General features: G+C 42.0%; 3 protein-coding genes across 3 annotated transcripts; all 3 read right to left on the reverse strand.

Annotated features, from left to right (window-relative positions):
* Nucleotides 1–1,838: 1,838 nt before the first annotated feature.
* LOC137794789 (phospholipase A2-like) lies at nucleotides 1,839–3,219 on the reverse strand. The gene is made up of 4 exons (XM_068591801.1): nucleotides 3,171–3,219; nucleotides 2,943–3,090; nucleotides 2,706–2,839; nucleotides 1,839–1,957 (listed from the first exon to the last, which is right to left on the reverse strand). The coding sequence occupies exons 1-4, from the start codon at nucleotides 3,217–3,219 to the stop codon at nucleotides 1,839–1,841; spliced, it is 450 nt and encodes a 149-aa protein (XP_068447902.1).
* A 1,130-nt stretch (nucleotides 3,220–4,349) lies between these two features.
* On the reverse strand, nucleotides 4,350–6,391 carry LOC137794790 (phospholipase A2-like). Its single transcript, XM_068591802.1, has 4 exons — nucleotides 6,343–6,391; nucleotides 6,081–6,228; nucleotides 5,008–5,141; nucleotides 4,350–4,468 (listed from the first exon to the last, which is right to left on the reverse strand). Exons 1-4 carry the CDS (start codon nucleotides 6,389–6,391, stop codon nucleotides 4,350–4,352), a joined length of 450 nt encoding a protein of 149 aa, XP_068447903.1.
* A 2,372-nt stretch (nucleotides 6,392–8,763) lies between these two features.
* Nucleotides 8,764–15,130, reverse strand: LOC137794791 (5'-AMP-activated protein kinase subunit beta-1-like). The gene is made up of 8 exons (XM_068591803.1): nucleotides 14,989–15,130; nucleotides 12,713–12,895; nucleotides 12,459–12,628; nucleotides 12,041–12,134; nucleotides 11,584–11,698; nucleotides 11,205–11,338; nucleotides 10,808–10,876; nucleotides 8,764–10,013 (listed from the first exon to the last, which is right to left on the reverse strand). Exons 2-8 carry the CDS (start codon nucleotides 12,860–12,862, stop codon nucleotides 9,936–9,938), a joined length of 810 nt encoding a protein of 269 aa, XP_068447904.1. The 5' UTR covers nucleotides 12,863–12,895; nucleotides 14,989–15,130; the 3' UTR covers nucleotides 8,764–9,935.
* Between the last annotated feature and the right edge of the window lie 2,945 nt (nucleotides 15,131–18,075).

Here is an 18,075-nt window from a genome sequence, read left to right on the forward strand (position 1 = left end):
AGACGCGTCCATGCGTCTCGCCATACGTCCTTTTTAAAATAAACCTTTCTCTTCAAAAGGAATCAACTTAGTCAGGTCTAGGCAACCAAAATACCTGGTTATGTTTTAAAAAACACTTTGGTTTGTGATCAAATAAGATACGTGAACTAGAAATCAACGACGGCGGTCTCATGTTTTTATTTGACCCATCAACTGTCGTTCTTCACACTTCCTGGTTTCTGATTACTAGAATTATGTATCTATGAATTACAGTGCATACATTGTTTGCAGTTTGAGCTACGAACGCTACATAAGAATAGCCTGATCTGTTTGCTAATTACCTATGGAGGTAAATTACCAAGCCTTTCATCAACCCATAATCTCTGACATAATTATGCACCATTCACTTGTTTAAGAACATACCATTCCAATGGTAACTTAGCATTATTTATTGGATACGCCTCAGGGAGATAATGATCTCAGGAGAGACTTCATGACGTACAACAACAACGCTTCAGTCACGCAACACAGCACTCTCACCTGTTAAAACTATCACAACTGTTCTTCAAAGTATAATAAGGGCGTTCCTCATAACTGGAACATACATTCCTCTCAGGAACTTGAATTACCTACAAATGTAACCTGTTTGTTTCGCAGTACGTTATGGTAATAAGGTGGTGGAACCGGTATTTCCGATGCCATTAATTATAATGTTACGCATTCGAGGTGCAAGTTCTGCTCATTCGTTGTAACGTGGCTCCAAACGTGTCTACCAACAGCTAATGACACCATGATAAGAAAGAGACGCACATACTTGCGTAAGGTGTTAGATTTGAAAACAGCCTTCAAGGGGTCCAGTATCTATTTTTGGATTCTTTGCAGTTGTCGTTTTTCTCATTTTATCTGTAATCCAGCAGCGGCCGGTAGCTGGCTCACGGCCAAGCAGCCAGCTAACGGTTGCTGGCTTAGTGCTGTCTGCACAATGGCCTGAAGCTACTTCACTCATCCAGTGTGCTGCGCCTGGGATCACTGGGAGTGGCGTGCGGGAGCTAGTGGCGGCGGCTAGCTGACACCGATACACTAACGATGCAGCGGATCTGTTTTTGGAAATCTGGTGTCAAGTGATCTGAATAAAAGCAACGAGAATCTCACCCGAAAGCGTCAGTTGTGTGTAGCGGCTAAAGAGAAGAGGGCTTAATAACAAGTGCTGCCAGCAACACAAAAGCAGCTGGAAATGAACTGTTTTTCACACAGCGCTGTGCGTGTATTGCCATTGCCAAAAAGTGGCTCCTGGTAGCCGTTGGCAGAATCCACACATGGTTTTGATAATAATAGTAATAGTAATATTGCTAACAAACTCGACTTACTGATGGATCTATTTAAAAAGAAGAAGTTATAAAATCCTCATTTACACGCACACAAGCTGAAGCAAAAAAACAAAACAATCCCAGTTTAATTGTATTCCTAACAGAGTTATTTATTTTTAAGTGCCAATATGACATACAATACATGGGACTTTTACATGGGACTTTTACAGAAAGCATAACAGGACAGCTGACATAGACCAACACATAAAAGTCTGTGCTGCCACTTTCACCCCGCAAACTAGAAATGAAATAGAAGACTGTAGTGCCCTCTGTGGTTAAAACAGCATGTGACATGATGAGAGACACACATCAATAAACCTAACAACAAGGTTATATCAGCACATGGAAAATGAGGAGAAAATACTAAATGGTTCTAAGCAACGGTGTCCCATTATTGTGTCTGTGTGTGCACGTTAATATTCCCAATAAGCCTAAACATGCACAACCATTTTTCTTTCTTTATATATATCTGTCACTTTATCTCAGCTGTCTTCACTGACACTGGTCGCTGGGCAGGTGCTCGTGCTCGGGGATCCAAGGCGCTCCGCTAAAACACTCTGCGGCCTTCCTGTCACACTCGCAGATGAACATCTCACACTCGTTGTTGTTTGCTGAAGAAGATATAGGAGCGAGAGAGAGACTCTGTGACTACCAAAATGCTGACCAATATTTCATACAAATTAAAGAAAGTGAGGATAACATAATAATACGACTAATAATAACTTAATTTTAGCACCTTTGATAAGTTTGCAAAGTGCTACCACAGATAAGCAAAGCATAGACACAACTTAAATTGCAGTAAACAAAAAAGACAATACCATAGAGGCATTGAATACAACTAAACTAAACAAATAGCCAAAAAGAACAGTAGAAAACAAACAAATATATAAAATATACAAACAAAACCATGGGAACAAAATGACTGCATAATAGATCATAAAAAGACATAAAAAAATGAAATCACTTCAAAGTAATTCTATAAAAATGGGTTTCAAGAAGTGATTTAAAAGAAGTTATTGATTCTGCCATGATGGCAAAAGAGTGCGATCACCCTTTGATTCAAGCTTGACTTGGTAACGGCCAGGAGGGCCCCACCACAGGATCTAAGGATGCGAGTTGGCTCAAATGCCGTTAACATTTTAATAATATAATCTGGGGCCAGACCCAGGCGGGCCTTAAGATGGATCAACAAAATCTGAAAATCACTCCTAAAACCAGGAGCCAGTGGAGAGAGGTCAGAACTGAAGAAATGGGATGTTGTCTGTTAAAACCAGTAAGAACATGATAATAGAAGATGATAATATCAGCTTGATTAATACAGGAGCCCGAGGAAAGTCCCCTTTGTCTCGGCGTACTCACGGCCACAGGTGACCTTCTTGTTTTTCTCGTCACAGCTGTACTCATACAGCTCGGTGTAAGGATTGTCGACGATGGCCCAGCACGCGGGGTGCTGCATAGCTGCGTTGTAGCAATGGTCATGCACTTGGCAGCACCTACAGGTAAAAATAAAAAGTCCAACAAGACGCATTTTAATCAGATTGGACAATGAAAATGATCTTTTATTGTATTTTAAAATGAAGCAGGCTGGTTCATTACCTATCCAGATCATCCACAGGTGTGCCAGAGCCTCCCTTGCCGCAGTAGCAGCCGTAGTCGGCGTAGTCGAAAATGGGCCAGCTGTCAGGCATCACGCACAGGATCATCCTTCTGAACTGGTTCAGGGCCTTTAAGTCCAACGACTGGGCTGAGGGACGACAAGCAGACGGCGTCAGAAGACGCGTGTGTTCCTAGGAACTGTGCGTGCGATCGTGGAGTCGTACTCACCAACAGAGAGGCCCGCGGCCAAAAGAAGCAGCGCCTGGAGGGTGTTCATCCTGGAGGGCAGGAGGGTTGAGTCAAGTAGCTCTTAATCTAATATCAGGCCGCTCTTTTTATATCATGAGCGAGACCTTGGGAGCTGCCCCGTCAGCTGTTCTTACAACACAGGTGTGTTTGCCTCGACAACAAACACAAACCAGCATCTGTAAAAGCAGGGAAGAATTCCCACAGTCTTTAAGCTCTGAACCCTGAGCCCAGAGTGTCTCTCCAGGCTTGAGTTGCTCAACCTAACCACGAGAGAGAAGGTCTGGGGGTCTGGGGTGCGCTATATAAAAGCGCTGTTACTGGTTATGTTCAAGGCTCACCTCAAAGGCTTTGGTTGAGGGAGGTGCTCAGTGGGTGATTGTCTTGTGTCTGCATTTGCTCCGGCCATGCTCTTGAAATTCAATTTTCAATACAATTTATTTTGTTTAGCCCAAAATCACAAATGTGTGTGCTTTACAATCTGTACACAAACCCCGTCCTCTGGCCCAAGGCCCCCACATCGGTACAGGAAAATAGCCCCAGGACCCTCTGATTGGAACGTCTTCCAGGCTCCACGGCTTACGAGACTATTTTTTTTTTTGTATAAACATCTTCAATAAGCAGAATTGAATGGTTGATAAATAATCATCACGCGGACATCAATTTACAGAATGAATCGTCATCTTTGTCATGCAGCTGTATTTCAATTGGTTTGGTTCAGCTTGTCATGATGATGTAATACTCTCACGCTCCTACATACATAAGCACGAGGGCAAATACAACCTGTAAGTTCTTGTTCCGCCACACATTCAGAGACATGGAAAATCCCAGGCTTGAAACGAGGAAGTGTCTGATTTCCCAGCACATCTGTGAAATTACAACAGCGCCCCCTGTGGTAACTTGAATTCAGACGTCGCTTTTTAAGAACAGTAAACAGCATGAGAGACAAAAGGCCGATCAGACTCAGTTTATTGACAGAATGGCGACGCCATTACGAACACAAGAGGAGTAATTCTGCACACGGAGAGAATGGTGGATGGTTACAGATATGATACATCAATGATCCTCAGTAAAATTCATCTGTCACATAACAAAACAAAGCAAAAAATGTATATGTTGTGCTGAAGCGTGGATTCCTATTGTGATTCAGTTGTCTGGTCTTTACTGACACCGGTCGCTGGGCAGGTGCTCGTTCTCGGGGAGCCAAGGCACTTGGCTGAAACACTCGGTGGCCTTCCTGTCACACTCGCAGATGAACATCTCACACTCGTCGTTTTCGGCTGGAGGGGGAGGTAAAGCAGAGGAATTCTGTGGTTAGCAAAAGGCCGACTTTGGAGGAAGAAAAATGTTCACGCCCCACCACCTAAAAGATGGTCTCCGTGAGAGTTCTGCTGTATTTTTTAAAAAGCCTCCCGTGGACAGGTGTTGGAAATTAGCATTCACTATATACACTGAACACAATGCATCTGGTATTCTTTCATGCATAGATATGTGCTAGAAATTCTAATGCTATTGTGTCCATGTCAAAAAAAAAGTCAAGTAACCTGTTAACGGCGTAACGTAAACATTTCCATGCAAGTACAGGAATTTCGCCATGAATTTATTAATGTCATTTATTGTCTGTGTACTTCTCATGCAGTTTATGGGGAGTGTTCGTCCTGAAACCACAAGGTAGTCGGTTTCACCCCCGGTCCCCCAATAGTTGGCATGTTGAAGTGTCCTTGAACGAGACACTGAACCACTAGTTGCAATGTGGCTGCAGGTTTCATGAGCAAATGAAAAAAGAGCGGGAAAGTCCCCTTTGTCTCAGCGTACTCACCACCACAGGTGAGCTTCTTGTTTTTCTTGTCACAGCTGTAGTGGTACAACTCGGTGTAAGGATTGTCGATGATGGGCCAGCACTTGGAGTGCTGCATGGCTTCACTGTAACACCTGTCATGGACTTGGCAGCATCTGCAGGTAAAAAACAAAACAAGATTAAAACAAGGTGAATTTCAACACGTTCTCATTCCAGCTGGTCACATGGCGTTGCTGGTCGGATCACTTTGTAACACAGCGCATGGCTGAAGGGCGTCGGTATTTTTGACGCATCGAGAATGCAAATGGGCTGTGAATTTTCAACCAAAAATGTGGATCAGTGGCGGTCGGCCAACCCACCTTGAGCCACCAAAAAAAAGCTATATATATATATATATATATATATATATATATATATATATATATATATATATATATATATATACTCATAATATTATTAATTTTAAAAAATGCCCTAAAAATCATCCACGCGGGGGCCACTCTCATTTGGCCCCAGGGTACACGTTCCCATCTCTCTTTCTCGTCAGTGCTCGGCCCAATCCCAATCTCCACCCTTACGAACTCACAGACTTTGAGGTGCGCTCCCACAAAGTCCTTGAGGGCTCACGGGTGTCCCATTGTCAAATTGTCAAAGTGCCTGAGGGCTCTGTGGCGGACATTTTGAGCCCTTCATGAACTCTTTTCGTAAATCAGCATTTAATGAATAAGAGAAAGGCAAGCATATTTAACAAATATTTCATTTGAACAAAAACAAGTATATAAAGATGACTTCTCATCTCGTCAGAAAGATGTTCAAATCGGTGAATAAAAAGTATAAAATAAATACTCAATTGTACGCAATATTTTTGATGTAGTCACGTGATGTTGCAGCAAAGTGCTGTCCCATTCATATTTACACCAGCTCAAGCCCTCACAGCCTCTCACACTCAACCACTCAGCAGCTGACATCAGTGAGTCCCTGAGGGTTCGGGGAACAAATGTTGAATATTCAACTGCAGAGTAGTAATGCGTAAAACCTTTTTTTTGCATTGAATGATGAAATTGCCACCACCCGCCACTATAGTGCATCATTACCTATCCAGATCATCCACGGGTGTGCCGGAGCCTCCCTTCCCGCAGTAGCAGCCGTAGTCGGCGTAGTCGAAAATGGGCCAGCTGTCAGGCATCATGCACAGGATCATCTTTCTGAACTGGTTCAGGGCCAAGTAGTCCAACGAGTGAGCTGAGGCACGACAAGCAGGCGGCGTCAGAACTCCCATTCACACTCCACCAGAAGACGCGTCCATTATTCATACAATGCATACAGATATAGAGCATTTTGGGGAGTCATACTCACCAACAGAGAGGCCCGCGGCCAACAGAAGCAGCGCCTGGAGGGGGTTCATCGTGCCGGGAGGGTCGAGTCAAGTAGCTCTCACTTTAACGTCAGGCCCCTCTTTGTGTATGTGTATATATATCATATAGGACCTGCCCTGTCAGCTGTTCATGCTGCACATTGTATGGACTCCAAGATGTACACAGACACCAGCCAGCATGTGTAAAAGCAGGTAAGAATTCCCACGCTCCCTGAACTCTCCCTGTACTCTAAATCATGTATGAATGGTGAAAAGTACACTCACTGAAGTACGGCCTCGTACAAATTCAAGGCCCTTGTGACCACTACATACTTCCACTCCACAACATTTTTTTTTATCAGATTATTCCACAATTTAAAGAATTATCAGTGGCAGCTCCAAAAAAAAATGTTCAAATGAGCTCCACCTTCTATATTTCATACTTTTACTTCTGCAGCCTTTTTTAATCAACACTTGATCTGAATACCCCCCTCGCCCACACACACACACACACACACACACACACACACACTGTACTATACGATGCCTGTGAGTGTCTTCTTTACATTGTATATATCTATACGTGATCGAGTCGGACAGCAACTTGTCACACCCTCGTGTCCAATCTCCAGATAAATGTGAGACCGACTGCAAACATGTTCCCCCATATGTACAGAGGCATGGAAAATCCCAGAGTAACCGTGATATGAGCGGCGATGAAGTCAAGAGGGGGGTTAAGGACAGAATGTGTCCTGAACAGGAGCGACGTGGAGGAGCGTGTGTCCGATTTCCCGGCACATCTGTGTTATTTCTGTTTTATTTGCATTCACCGTAGGTCAATACATACACTAATAACGTGGGTAAAACAACACTTTTTATGTGTTCTACATTTCAAGCATTTTGCAAACGGAATGTTCTTTTAGTATTTCTTAGTCAGCTGAATTGTTAAATGAGCGTAAAGTGTAATAAACACAATTATCATGATGAACATCTTATTCTGGAAGGAATGCAGACATCTCCACGGCCGAGGCGTCCAACACGCTGCAACTCACACCAAACACAAGAGAAATTGATAAATAGGAATATAGGCGATAGTAAAAATGTGTATTTTATAATATTTTGAAGTGAACTGTCCTATCAAAGCCCATACACATACATATATAAATAAATAAATATATATATATATATATATATATCTATATATATATATATATATATATATATACACATACATAAATACATACATATATATATGTATATATACATATATATATATATATATATGTATATATACATATACATATATATACACATATACATATATACACATACACACATATACATATACACACATATACATATATACACATACATACATATATATAATTTTTATTGTGGCTGTTATGAACGTCCCTAATTCTTTGGTACTTGCTGTCATTTCTGCATTTCTCCTCTTGGCCAATCAGCATGGGACATCTCTCTTCAGGTCTTAAAAGAGACGGGGAACTGCACACGGGCATTGTGATCCTTCCTGGATGTTATGAAAACATTATTTTAACCGATTAACTTGATAAACACTGGTCTTTGGGCCCTTTTTAGACTTCTTTGGCGTCTTAGCTTTCCTAATTGAGGGTGATTACAGAGTATTCTAAAGTGCTAGTCTAAAGATTATCATTCCTGAAGGCTTTAGTTAGCTTATTGGTTTAATTTAAATGAAACCCTCTTTATACACATTTGCTTATTATCAAAGAGGCTTTTGTTGATTAATGAAGAGGTATTAAGAGGCTTATTTTTTTTTTCTCCTCATTGTGAAGGCACTTCACAACTGATCTGTTTGTCCAGGTAAATATTTCAGTATGTTGTGTTTGAGGAGCTTGTACGCTCCTTCCCAATCAGCTGACATGTTGGGGTTGTTGGGTTTCAGTGCCGACCTCAAGAACAGTGTGCTCAAAACAAACAAACAAACCACATGTGAATTTTGAACTTAATATTTAATACAAATATCTCTCAAAATTAGGGAGAAAAAAATAAAATGTACACACCAGCATGGTTCAAAGGGTCAACGACATTCATGATACTGTGATTTATTTGATCGTTTCGCATTTTCGTAAAAATAAATAATCACCACGCTGCAGCCAAACAAAATGAGATCTTTACTGAAGAGATTGTCAGCCTCCAGTGGCCTGGAGAAGGAACATTAACATCATGCTCTCATTTGATAATTGCAATTCCACCAATGATGCATTGATGCAAGTAGATGCCACAACTTTTTTTAAACTCTAAGCACAGTCCAGAGTTCATCCAACACACACGGACCATCAACAGTACAAACGTGAACAAATCTTACATGATCTGGCTCCCAAATCAGGACTCTTGGTCTTTTTTTGTCAAAATATCTTCAATATTTAATTCAAGCCCCCCCCCCCCCCCCCCCCCCGCCTCCATCTAAAGGTGGCGCTGCTGTTAAAAGATTGGCAACGTTCCATGGCACAAAGTGATGATGCCGTGCTGACTAAGCTTGCGGGAAACAACTATCTGGTGCGACTGTTCATTTCTGGAATGCATTTCAATGTGATTCAGCTTGCAGACCAGTTCAGACGGGTCAGCGCTGTACCTCTGATGCATTCTCGTGCTGCAAGTGTACATACACTGTATGCATATTCTACTCTAACAATAAACGCGTGTTCTCATAGTGCAAAGCTAATACATTTATTATATAACAAAACTCATCAAAGAAAAATATATTATGGTTTCAGTCTAAAGTAAGAAGCTGCTCTCGTGTAAATCGTGACCACAACAGTGCAACCAACTATAGAAACTAAGTAGAAAAAAAACATTATGGAATATTCTCACAAATGATAAAATGTGCGCTTTGTCGGTAAATATAACGAAACACATTCTCAAGATTAACAGGCAAATGAAAACAGTGGAGAACTACTTGCAGTGCATTCCCTCCTCACCTCCGCCGTCATGTTTTCTATGAAACACCTCAGCGACCTCGTGGATCTGAGGTGCTTTGACCTGTTTTCCCAGCGTTACCAGTAGGGCTGGGCAATATATAGATTTTATTTTTCTCTTTCTGAATATTGCCATGTGGCGCGAGTGTTTTTTAAACGCTGCATGACATTATAAAGGTTACCTTTTCTCACTCTTTCGTAGCTTATCCACATTACTGATCTCAAATCTGGTGTTCTTGATGTTCTCCACATGGCCCAGCCTTACTCACTCTTCATTACATTTCTGTTCACAAAATGTCCAACCTCCATTATTACTGCCTATCTATGTCTACGAAGCAAAGACAGTGTTGCCGATAACTAAAGAGGGCAATCAGTGAAGAAATGAAAGGCAGGTTATGTGGGATTGGAATGACCGAGTGATATGTATTATCCTGAACAGATGTGCACAACAACTGGATACACAGGGAGTGTACAAAACAGAAGCTCCGCACTATTTGTAGCCTTCTGCTTAATTCAGGATTCCAATCCAGGACAAAATAATTCCCCTGCTGTCTCTATGTAACAGAAAGAACAAGTTGAGCTGATGTTTTGTACACTGTGTACAGGTGTACATACGCAGATTAAAAAAAAGTCTTCAATCAGATGGGCTTGTAGAGCAACGTGGTGACATACTTCTTCTTGTAGCGATGTGTCGCGCTGAGCACCATCACTCCATCCTGTGACCGGGGAGAACAAGACAACGTGGATTGGGAAAATAAATTACTAAAAAAGCAACTCGTCAGAAACAATGAAACGCATGCTTACAGCCGCGTTGCGTGCGGGCCGACGGGAACAATGTTATCAGTCATCACCATGCGCAGGGATGAGTGGCAGGGCCCGCCCACTAATCTAAAACCGCTCCGCTCGCTAATCCCCATCAACAGCGGCGCGGTGGAAATGTCGACCGCTACTACTTTTTCATAAGAGAGGCTTGTGCCTCCGTTACACTTTCTGACGAGACGGTCGGATGGTGCACGAGCCGACTGGAAAACGTTTGGATCAAACCTGCCGGTTCTTAACGTCTCGGCCCATTTGCATCGGCGCAGTGAGCTAAAAATACCTTCAACTTTCCAGATAGGTCAATAAGTTAAGCTGAAAAATAATACCAACAGTATTTTGTATGGCATCATTGTTGGTATTTATATATTAGTTTGCATGTTAAGTTTTTTTTTCCTATTAAAAAAAAATGTATAAAAAAAGGTGAGCATCTGTCCTTCAGCTCCTCTCTTCAGAAGCTTTATCATCATCGTCGGCATTCCATAGATACAATCTGCTGTGCAAGCAATGTGTGAAGCTCGCTAACAGCTGCAGCAGCTCGCGCTTTCACAGTTTCTACTCAAAACAACAAAGCTGGTCCTTTCTCAAGCGGCACCACAGAGACTTTCTGTTACACTTTCAGGAGCCACGAGGTGCTGGAAAAATACACAACACTTGGTGTGACCGAGTCAGCTTGATTTTTTTTTTTTTTTACCTTAATGGAAAGAGCGTAGAGGTGGTTGAGCATGACGTGGTTGGGTTCTGGGAGAAGTGCAGGGTCACACTGGATATGAAAAGAAACAGAGGGGGAAAGTTTATTGAACTTACTTTCATAGAAAACATGAACGTTGCACATGCAGAGGAAGTGTAAGTCCTTTGGATACATTCCTCGTCTCCATTTTTACAGATTTACTTGATCAACTACTGAGTCGAGACGTTGCCTGATGCTCAACAATAAGGTCTATGACAGAAACATTGCTTCTCAAAAACGTGACTATTTCCAGTTAATATACCACAAGTATGTGACGATAAAGCGCAAAATTAGTTTTATTATTTCAGTAAATGTAAATAATTGGGACTATGCCTCATTAAACTGCCTCACACCTACTTACAGAAATCCCAGTGTCTTTGTTGAGGATGACCTGTAGCAGGTGAGGTGGGAGGATGGGTGGCGATTTAATCTTCTCTTCCTGTTTAGGAACATATGCGTCCTGATGATATGGCCCGGGAGGAGAGCTGGAGAAGTCTGATTAAGGAGGTAGAGGGGGGGAGATAAACATTTCCACAGTTCCGTTTCGAAATCATGACCAAACATTTAGGATCAAACCTCTTGACTTGAAGCACTTGAAGTTCATGCTGCATGATTTCATAACTTTGAATAAAAGTGTCTTTGACATAGTGGATGAATTTTTCAAAATAAGAAAGAAAATGTCATTCTGTACCGGCTTTGGGGCCCCGCCCATCACAGTCAGGGGCTCGTCCAGCACTCACCTGACATGTCGGAGCATTTCTGCGAGTCCACCATGAGAGCGTCGAACACTTCGAAGTCCGTCTTCCTCACCTGGATGATGTTGTTGACTGTCCCCAGCTGACTGGTCACAACCGGCTGCAAGGAAATGCGAGACAATGCACAACTTGAAGCGCGGATATTTAAACCCTACCAGACGCTTATTTAGAATTTTATATAATACATAATCGTTGTTTTAAGTCGACGACAAGTGTTTTATTTGCAGGTTACAGGAGACTTCTAGGGACACAAGCGAGACTGAAAACTTTGTCTCTCAAAAACATTTACTGGACAATGAATCATTTTCCTATTTGTACGAGGAAACGGGATTTCTCCTGTTATTCAACGTAGCTCGAATGTGGCCTCCCTCAGAACAGTACTCGCAGGCAGAATTAAAAACTCCCTCATAAATCCGGTATGATTTAATAATGTAATACTCACCTCCGCTGGGTCGTGGGTCCACTGGCCGTCCACGTAGAACTTGTACTGGTGCTCCCCTTCTGGCAGATCAACAATGGCCACAAAGGTGTTCTGACTTTGACACGGATGACAAAAGGGGAAACGTTTGGCGCACACAAATCGAGTTAACACAGAGCGTCTCTTCAGCCTCATTAATAAATGACAACGAATGTCAATGAATAACTCATTGTTATCATGGGAAACCAATCTTCAAGTTTGCACTTGAATGGTATTAGCTTGAATGAGAAATGGCAAATGATTTCTGCATAACAGTGCTCCTATTGAGGGCTACAGATGAAAATTTGCTCTCTTGACAGCGCATTTACATTGAAAAACTACAAATTAATATAGGATTATAACACTATAAAAAAACCACATGGTTCTATCTATCCCCTCTCACCTTCGTATGAGAGGAATCTTGTTGACCCAGTTGTTGAAGGACCCGGAGAGGTAGACATCCTTGCCATCGCCGGTCCAGCGAAAGACTGTTGGTCGGTCCAGAGTTGGTGCTTTGTCATCTACGTCCAAGTCGTGCTGCCACGCAAGGAACTCTTCTTTATCCAGAGGAGCCTAAAACAAGCGCCATCAATTCCCCGGGTGCAAAATGAACATGGTCACACGTGACCCCGTCTCAAAGGCAGCGGCGCAACGTACCTTCATGTCCTCGCCGTGAAATATATCTGCATCATCGGGGCTGTCCATCAGGATTTTTGGGCCCCCTCCCTCTTTGGTACCTCGGCTGTCCCTCCGCTGACCCTTCTCCCCGTGGCCCATGGCAGCCCGCTCGCTGCTCGTATTCCCCATGGCTGTGTCTTCTTGTAGGCTGGTACAAGGTCACTGTGAAGTCAAAAAAAATGAATAAAAATAAAGCCGGCAAGCAGTTTAGAAGACTGAGCGGAGAAGTCTTTTTTCTCCTTTAATATAAATAGAGGTAATTAATCATTAATAGCTGCTACCAGAGTGCTGGCGACAAAAGTTGCGTTTTAAGACCTCATCGCTCAAATGAGAAAGATAAAAAAAATAAAAATTACACCCGAGGCGCTAACGCTCCCATCTAGAATGATTTACTATGTGCTTCAGCAGAATAAGTTAAAGCAAACGTGCAGCAAATTACAAGCAGCAGCAGGTCAGGACCATTGAGAAGAACTTGACAGGCCTAGAATTTGCCGCACTTCAGAGAGAGGCACAGCACTTTGTACAACACCACATCAACCCGACAGCTGACAGCGGTGCACAAAGTGGCTTCATAGACACACTGCATGCTCACAAAACAATCCATGCAGCTGGGAACATTTTGTTCAGCATGATACCTTTTTCTTTCAAAAGTTGTGTTGGATACGCTACTTACTCCATGTCACATTTGTCACATTAACTATTTGTATTTCTTTACCTTCCTTAGTTTCACAGCAGTATACCATTTAATTGCAGAGACTAGAAACCTCACAATCAACGTTACCTGGCTGTCATCTTTTGTTTTACTTGTTTGTGTTTCCTTTTCTATGTTATTGCTTCATGATAGTACCAACACAGTGCCAGTTGCAGAAGCAAGCAAACGGCAACATGACCTTGACAACAAGAAAAAAATAGTGCGGCTGAAAGGCATTTCTAGCAATGGATCACCGATTACCAGGATGCTTTGACTCGAGACGAAAACAAGTGAGTTTAAAAATATGTTGTTTTTCTTTAGTAACAACAGTTAAATGCAAGATCTTATATTTTAATAACTTGGGTAGTGGTGCTACAGATGTGGTTCGCATCAGGAAACAGTCACAGATTGGATCAGCACAAAAGAAAACAGAAGCAAATGCAACTTTTAGAGACCCCTGAGCCTGAGATACCATCTGCAAAACCATATTGGCAGATAGAGATCCTTTTGTTGTTTGATTATGCAGCTTGTCTACAAGGCTCAAGGCTTTATTGCCCCCCTCCCAAACATCATTTCAGTCTGTAAACGATCAAAGAAAATGTACTTTGTTAATGTCATTTATCACACAGATCAAATGGTTAGGCAAAAAAAATATTGTACTTTCATTGATTTTGAAACAAACTTTGTAATTAGTAGTTTTAATGAGGTTTGATTATCTGCTTAAAGATCGTGTAAATAGGTCAGAATTCATCTCTAATATCTATTTAAGTTGCTGTAAAAACATCTCCTTCAAACAAGTGGATGTATTCAAGTTTTTCAACAACATTTTACGAGATTACACATGAACACGTCCTGACATCGGTTCAATTTACTTTTGCCCAACGCTCATTTTCACCGAACGGCACCTGAACGCATCACAGTGTAATTGAACGGAACCTTCATCGGCTGTCCCTTTTACCGAATTGATCTTCTCCGGTCTATTCCAACACGGGCTGCTTGTTTACAACGTATAGCTTGATTTCTCACTGTGACGGGGAACGCAAACTGTGTGAATAATCAGCGGTTCACATGTGTGCCGATCCGTGAGGGAGGGAGGGCGTACAGATCGATAACGATCCGTTACACCACTCACTATCTAGTTAACAGCTACCAGTAGAAGTCGATACTCCTGAGTTATGCTCACACTACAGTAGATTACTGGTGATGATGGAAGGTTAAGTTTTTTCCCGACTTCGCGTCAAAATGACATCATATCCACCGGGGCTATAACGAACGTGACGTTAGCTCGTGTTTTTTTTAAACCTGGCGTGCAAGAAAATGAGCTCCATTATAAGCTATCTCTTGTCGAATTAAACGTAGTAACGTTCCTGCAATGCGGGTGACGTTTGACATTTAGCAGCTAGCCTCTGTGTGCTACGGACCCGGTTGACGTCCTCACGACCCGACCCTGCTAGGTTCATGGGAGCGACGGATATTCAGACCGTGAATGCACCGACTGTAAACGCAGATATGCGCCATGCTTTTGAAAAAAAAAACAACAAAAAAAAACATTTATTTGTTTTACCTGACAAGCGTCTGCTGTCGTCGGTGTCCGTGTTAGCTCATTTGACCCATTTGTGAAGGGAAGAAAACAAAACATTTGGTCATTCTCAACAAACCCGCCCCCCTTATCAGTTCGCGCATGCGCAGCAGATCGGACATTTATCTGGGGTACATTTAATTTAAAAACGGCTGATTAATCGCACATTACCCCCCCTCCCCCCACCCACCCTCCTCCTTTCACACACACACACACACACACACACACACACACACACACACACACGCACACACATACATACAACCATGCACATAATAATACGTATCTATGTTTAGTATTTTTTTATCATGATAATATTTTAAAATAGCCCCCTGTGCTGTAATGTCATGTTTTCAACACTAGATGGCAGCGTGAGCCCAGCGAGAATGTAAAGCTCTGTCTGCAGTGGACTGATGAATGGGTGAGCCTTATTTTCTAATGTAGGTTACAAAAAAATAAGTATTTTTCTATAAAAACTGATGCACTGTAAGGGGTATGTATAAAATGCACCTACTGGAAATAGTGTATAATCTGAAATAATCAGGTTAACACTTTCTAAAAATTGGAAACAACAAAGATGGATATAAAAAGAATCAAAGAGCTGGGCCTGCTAGGAGGCCGTCCTGTGAGCCAGACGGCTGTGGCTTTATATCTGGCACTGCGACAGCCGAGAAGGCCGAGTAGGCTCCAAGGAAGAAGTTGGCCTGGCTGGTTTGAAGGTGGTTTGGAGGTGGGCTGTGATGGAGGTGGATCTAAAACTGGATCGGGAGATGGAGTGGCGAGTTAATTCTTTTGATGTGTTGAAATTCAGTTTTATCAGGATTACTATTATTAGTCGATATTTTAGGAGAATTTCCTTCTCCCTACCAACACCTGGCTTGTCGGCTTTGATAGAATCTTTCGCCCCGAAGCCCAAAACACCTCAAGCTAAATCCCAAACTGGGAGAGCGCATTAGAAATCCTGCATTGGCCATAAGATCTGCCGATGAACTCTGCAGATGTGAGTGAATGGCTGACATTTCGCTGTGGTTTTATTCCGGCGCCACTTCCCCCGAGCCATGACCACACCGTCACTGTTGTTTACCACTACTCAGCCCAGCTGAGTGAAGCCATCACACAGCAGCAGCAGCAGCAGCAGCTGGCCCTGATGGACTCTCTGTCGGACGAGCCAGATAACCTTTTATTCTGAGTTACTCTGGATTACACATGGGAGGGGTCTGGGTGGCGATGGCTCACAAAGTCACACTTGTTGCTTTGGCACTCTTACAGACTCGGAGTCTTTGCCCGATGCAACTTGACACACTTGTCTTGATGCAATTTTTGTGAAACATTTTAAAGCGCTGAAATTTGAACATGATCAAAAGAAAACCTTCTTTTCTAGGCTGGATGCATAGTTATAATACCCAAAGGTTTCATGATAACCAATAAAAATGTTGTCTGACTTCCCTTCCCTGTCTGTAGCCAAAGCTCATTGGTTCCTACCAAAATAAAACTTATTAAACATTGTCATTTCATATTTTAAAAAGGCTCAGTCAATTTGTTTTATTGTGTGCACTGCTGTTAATTGCACAACTATTCTGGACTATTTTTCGCCCGAGTATTAATAACAGCAAAACGATGTATGTTTGACTGATGTAAGAACGTTTGGGATACATTTGTTGTTGGTTTTGGTCTCATAATGGGATTTGTTGACCATAAAATACAACACAGAATATTGCCAGCCTCACCCTTCAGGTACAATCCTGAAAACATGCGTTTCACATTTTTGGCATGAAAGCTTGATCATTCAGTTGGTCTTACAACGTGTCAAGAGTTGCTTTGGTCTACTAAATTTAAATTAACTGGAACAACTTTGTTGAATGGATGGTTCCACTGACGGCTCCATCAAACTGAGTGATGCGCACCAGTGCAGCTGAATTACCTGTCAGTGTGAAACTCTGCTGCCCACAATATGAGAACTCTTTTGATGCAATCAATACCTCTGAGGTTAAAGCTGTCTGAGGTTAAATTTCACTCTTTTATCAAAGATAGAGTCGTCTTCAAACCTTTTCAAAACATGTGCACGCAAGTATAATATGGATTTTGCAAATGGTTTCAACATGCACTGAAACACCCTTTCAGAAATGTCTGTACTCAAAAATAGAAATATGTACTCAGTAAATTGTGATTGAAAGAATACAACCACCTAACAACCACCTTGGCAAATATATTCATTTGTTTAGGACTGGAAACAAAATATGTTTGTTGGAAGAAAAACAATATTCACACTTAATCATGTACTATTTCACTGTTATATTCAGACTTCTCATTTTACTGTCTCTGTTTAATCTTACACACAAACTCAGCATGTCTCCTGATAGCAGGGAGACAGGTGAATCTGTATGTTTCTATCTGAAAGAACGTGCAGTTTGACCCTATGACCCTTTCTCACAAACCGCTCTATGGGACGAGGAGAAAGGTTCCCGATTAGGCCGAAAACGTCATGAGGGTTTCTGTTTGTGGGTCATGATGTGTATTTAAAAGGTGGTTCTTGGAGAGATCTTTGAGCAGTCTTGGATGTGCAATTTGTCTATCACCTTGTACTTCTAACTCTGCTCCTTCCTTGCAACGAATAAATGTTCCTGTTTTAATGATTTTACTCCGAGGGGTCGAGTGAATTTTTCTAACAATGTTCTTATATCGTCTTTATATTTGTACGCTTACTATTTTTACGAACATGAAACAGATACATTTTGATGATTCTCACTGCTTTATGTGCTGCTGTCTTCATAGCTTAAACCATGGCCTTGTATCTTCATTTCAACTTTTTTCAAGTTTTTGTTTCAACACTGTAAAGTGTGGCAGGACGTTTTTGTTAGGGAGATAAAGAGTAAGTGGGCATAAAGATCCTAAATTGAATATCCCAAATGGTATGAAGGCTGCATCACAAAGCTTTTAAACAATCTCATTAGCCCGGTAATTTGTGAGGCTACTTGGGTGGGACAACCTTGGACTAATTCAAAGCTCAAGTTTCCCATTTGACCCAGCATTTAGTGCAGCAATTAGCCCGGTCGAGAACACCATGATTGAATC

Source organism: Clinocottus analis, unplaced genomic scaffold (genome assembly GCF_023055335.1).
Source record: "Clinocottus analis isolate CAN_PGR_092001 unplaced genomic scaffold, fCliAna1.0.p SCAF_259, whole genome shotgun sequence".
In the NCBI taxonomy this organism is placed as follows: domain Eukaryota; kingdom Metazoa; phylum Chordata; class Actinopteri; order Perciformes; family Cottidae; genus Clinocottus; species Clinocottus analis.

Bases quoted from the DNA above. Each gene is read 5' to 3' on its own strand.
- LOC137794791 (XM_068591803.1), bottom strand. From the start codon at position 12,862: ATGGGGAATACGAGCAGCGAGCGGGCTGCCATGGGCCACGGGGAGAAG. The intron at 11,699-12,040 runs GTGAGTATTACA...ATTTCCTTGCAG, and splicing joins GGACCCACGACCCAGCGGAG to CCGGTTGTGACCAGTCAGCT. The intron at 11,339-11,583 runs GTGAGTGCTGGA...CTCCTTAATCAG, and splicing joins GAAATGCTCCGACATGTCAG to ACTTCTCCAGCTCTCCTCCC.
- LOC137794790 (XM_068591802.1), bottom strand. From the start codon at position 6,391: ATGAACCCCCTCCAGGCGCTGCTTCTGTTGGCCGCGGGCCTCTCTGTT. The intron at 6,229-6,342 runs GTGAGTATGACT...GTCGTGCCTCAG, and splicing joins GGCCGCGGGCCTCTCTGTTG to CTCACTCGTTGGACTACTTG. The intron at 4,469-5,007 runs GTGAGTACGCTG...CTCCCCCTCCAG, and splicing joins CAAGAAGCTCACCTGTGGTG to CCGAAAACGACGAGTGTGAG.
- LOC137794789 (XM_068591801.1), bottom strand. From the start codon at position 3,219: ATGAACACCCTCCAGGCGCTGCTTCTTTTGGCCGCGGGCCTCTCTGTT. The intron at 2,840-2,942 runs GTAATGAACCAG...TTTTACCTGTAG, and splicing joins CCTGTGGATGATCTGGATAG to GTGCTGCCAAGTGCATGACC. The intron at 1,958-2,705 runs GTGAGTACGCCG...TATCTTCTTCAG, and splicing joins CAAGAAGGTCACCTGTGGCC to CAAACAACAACGAGTGTGAG.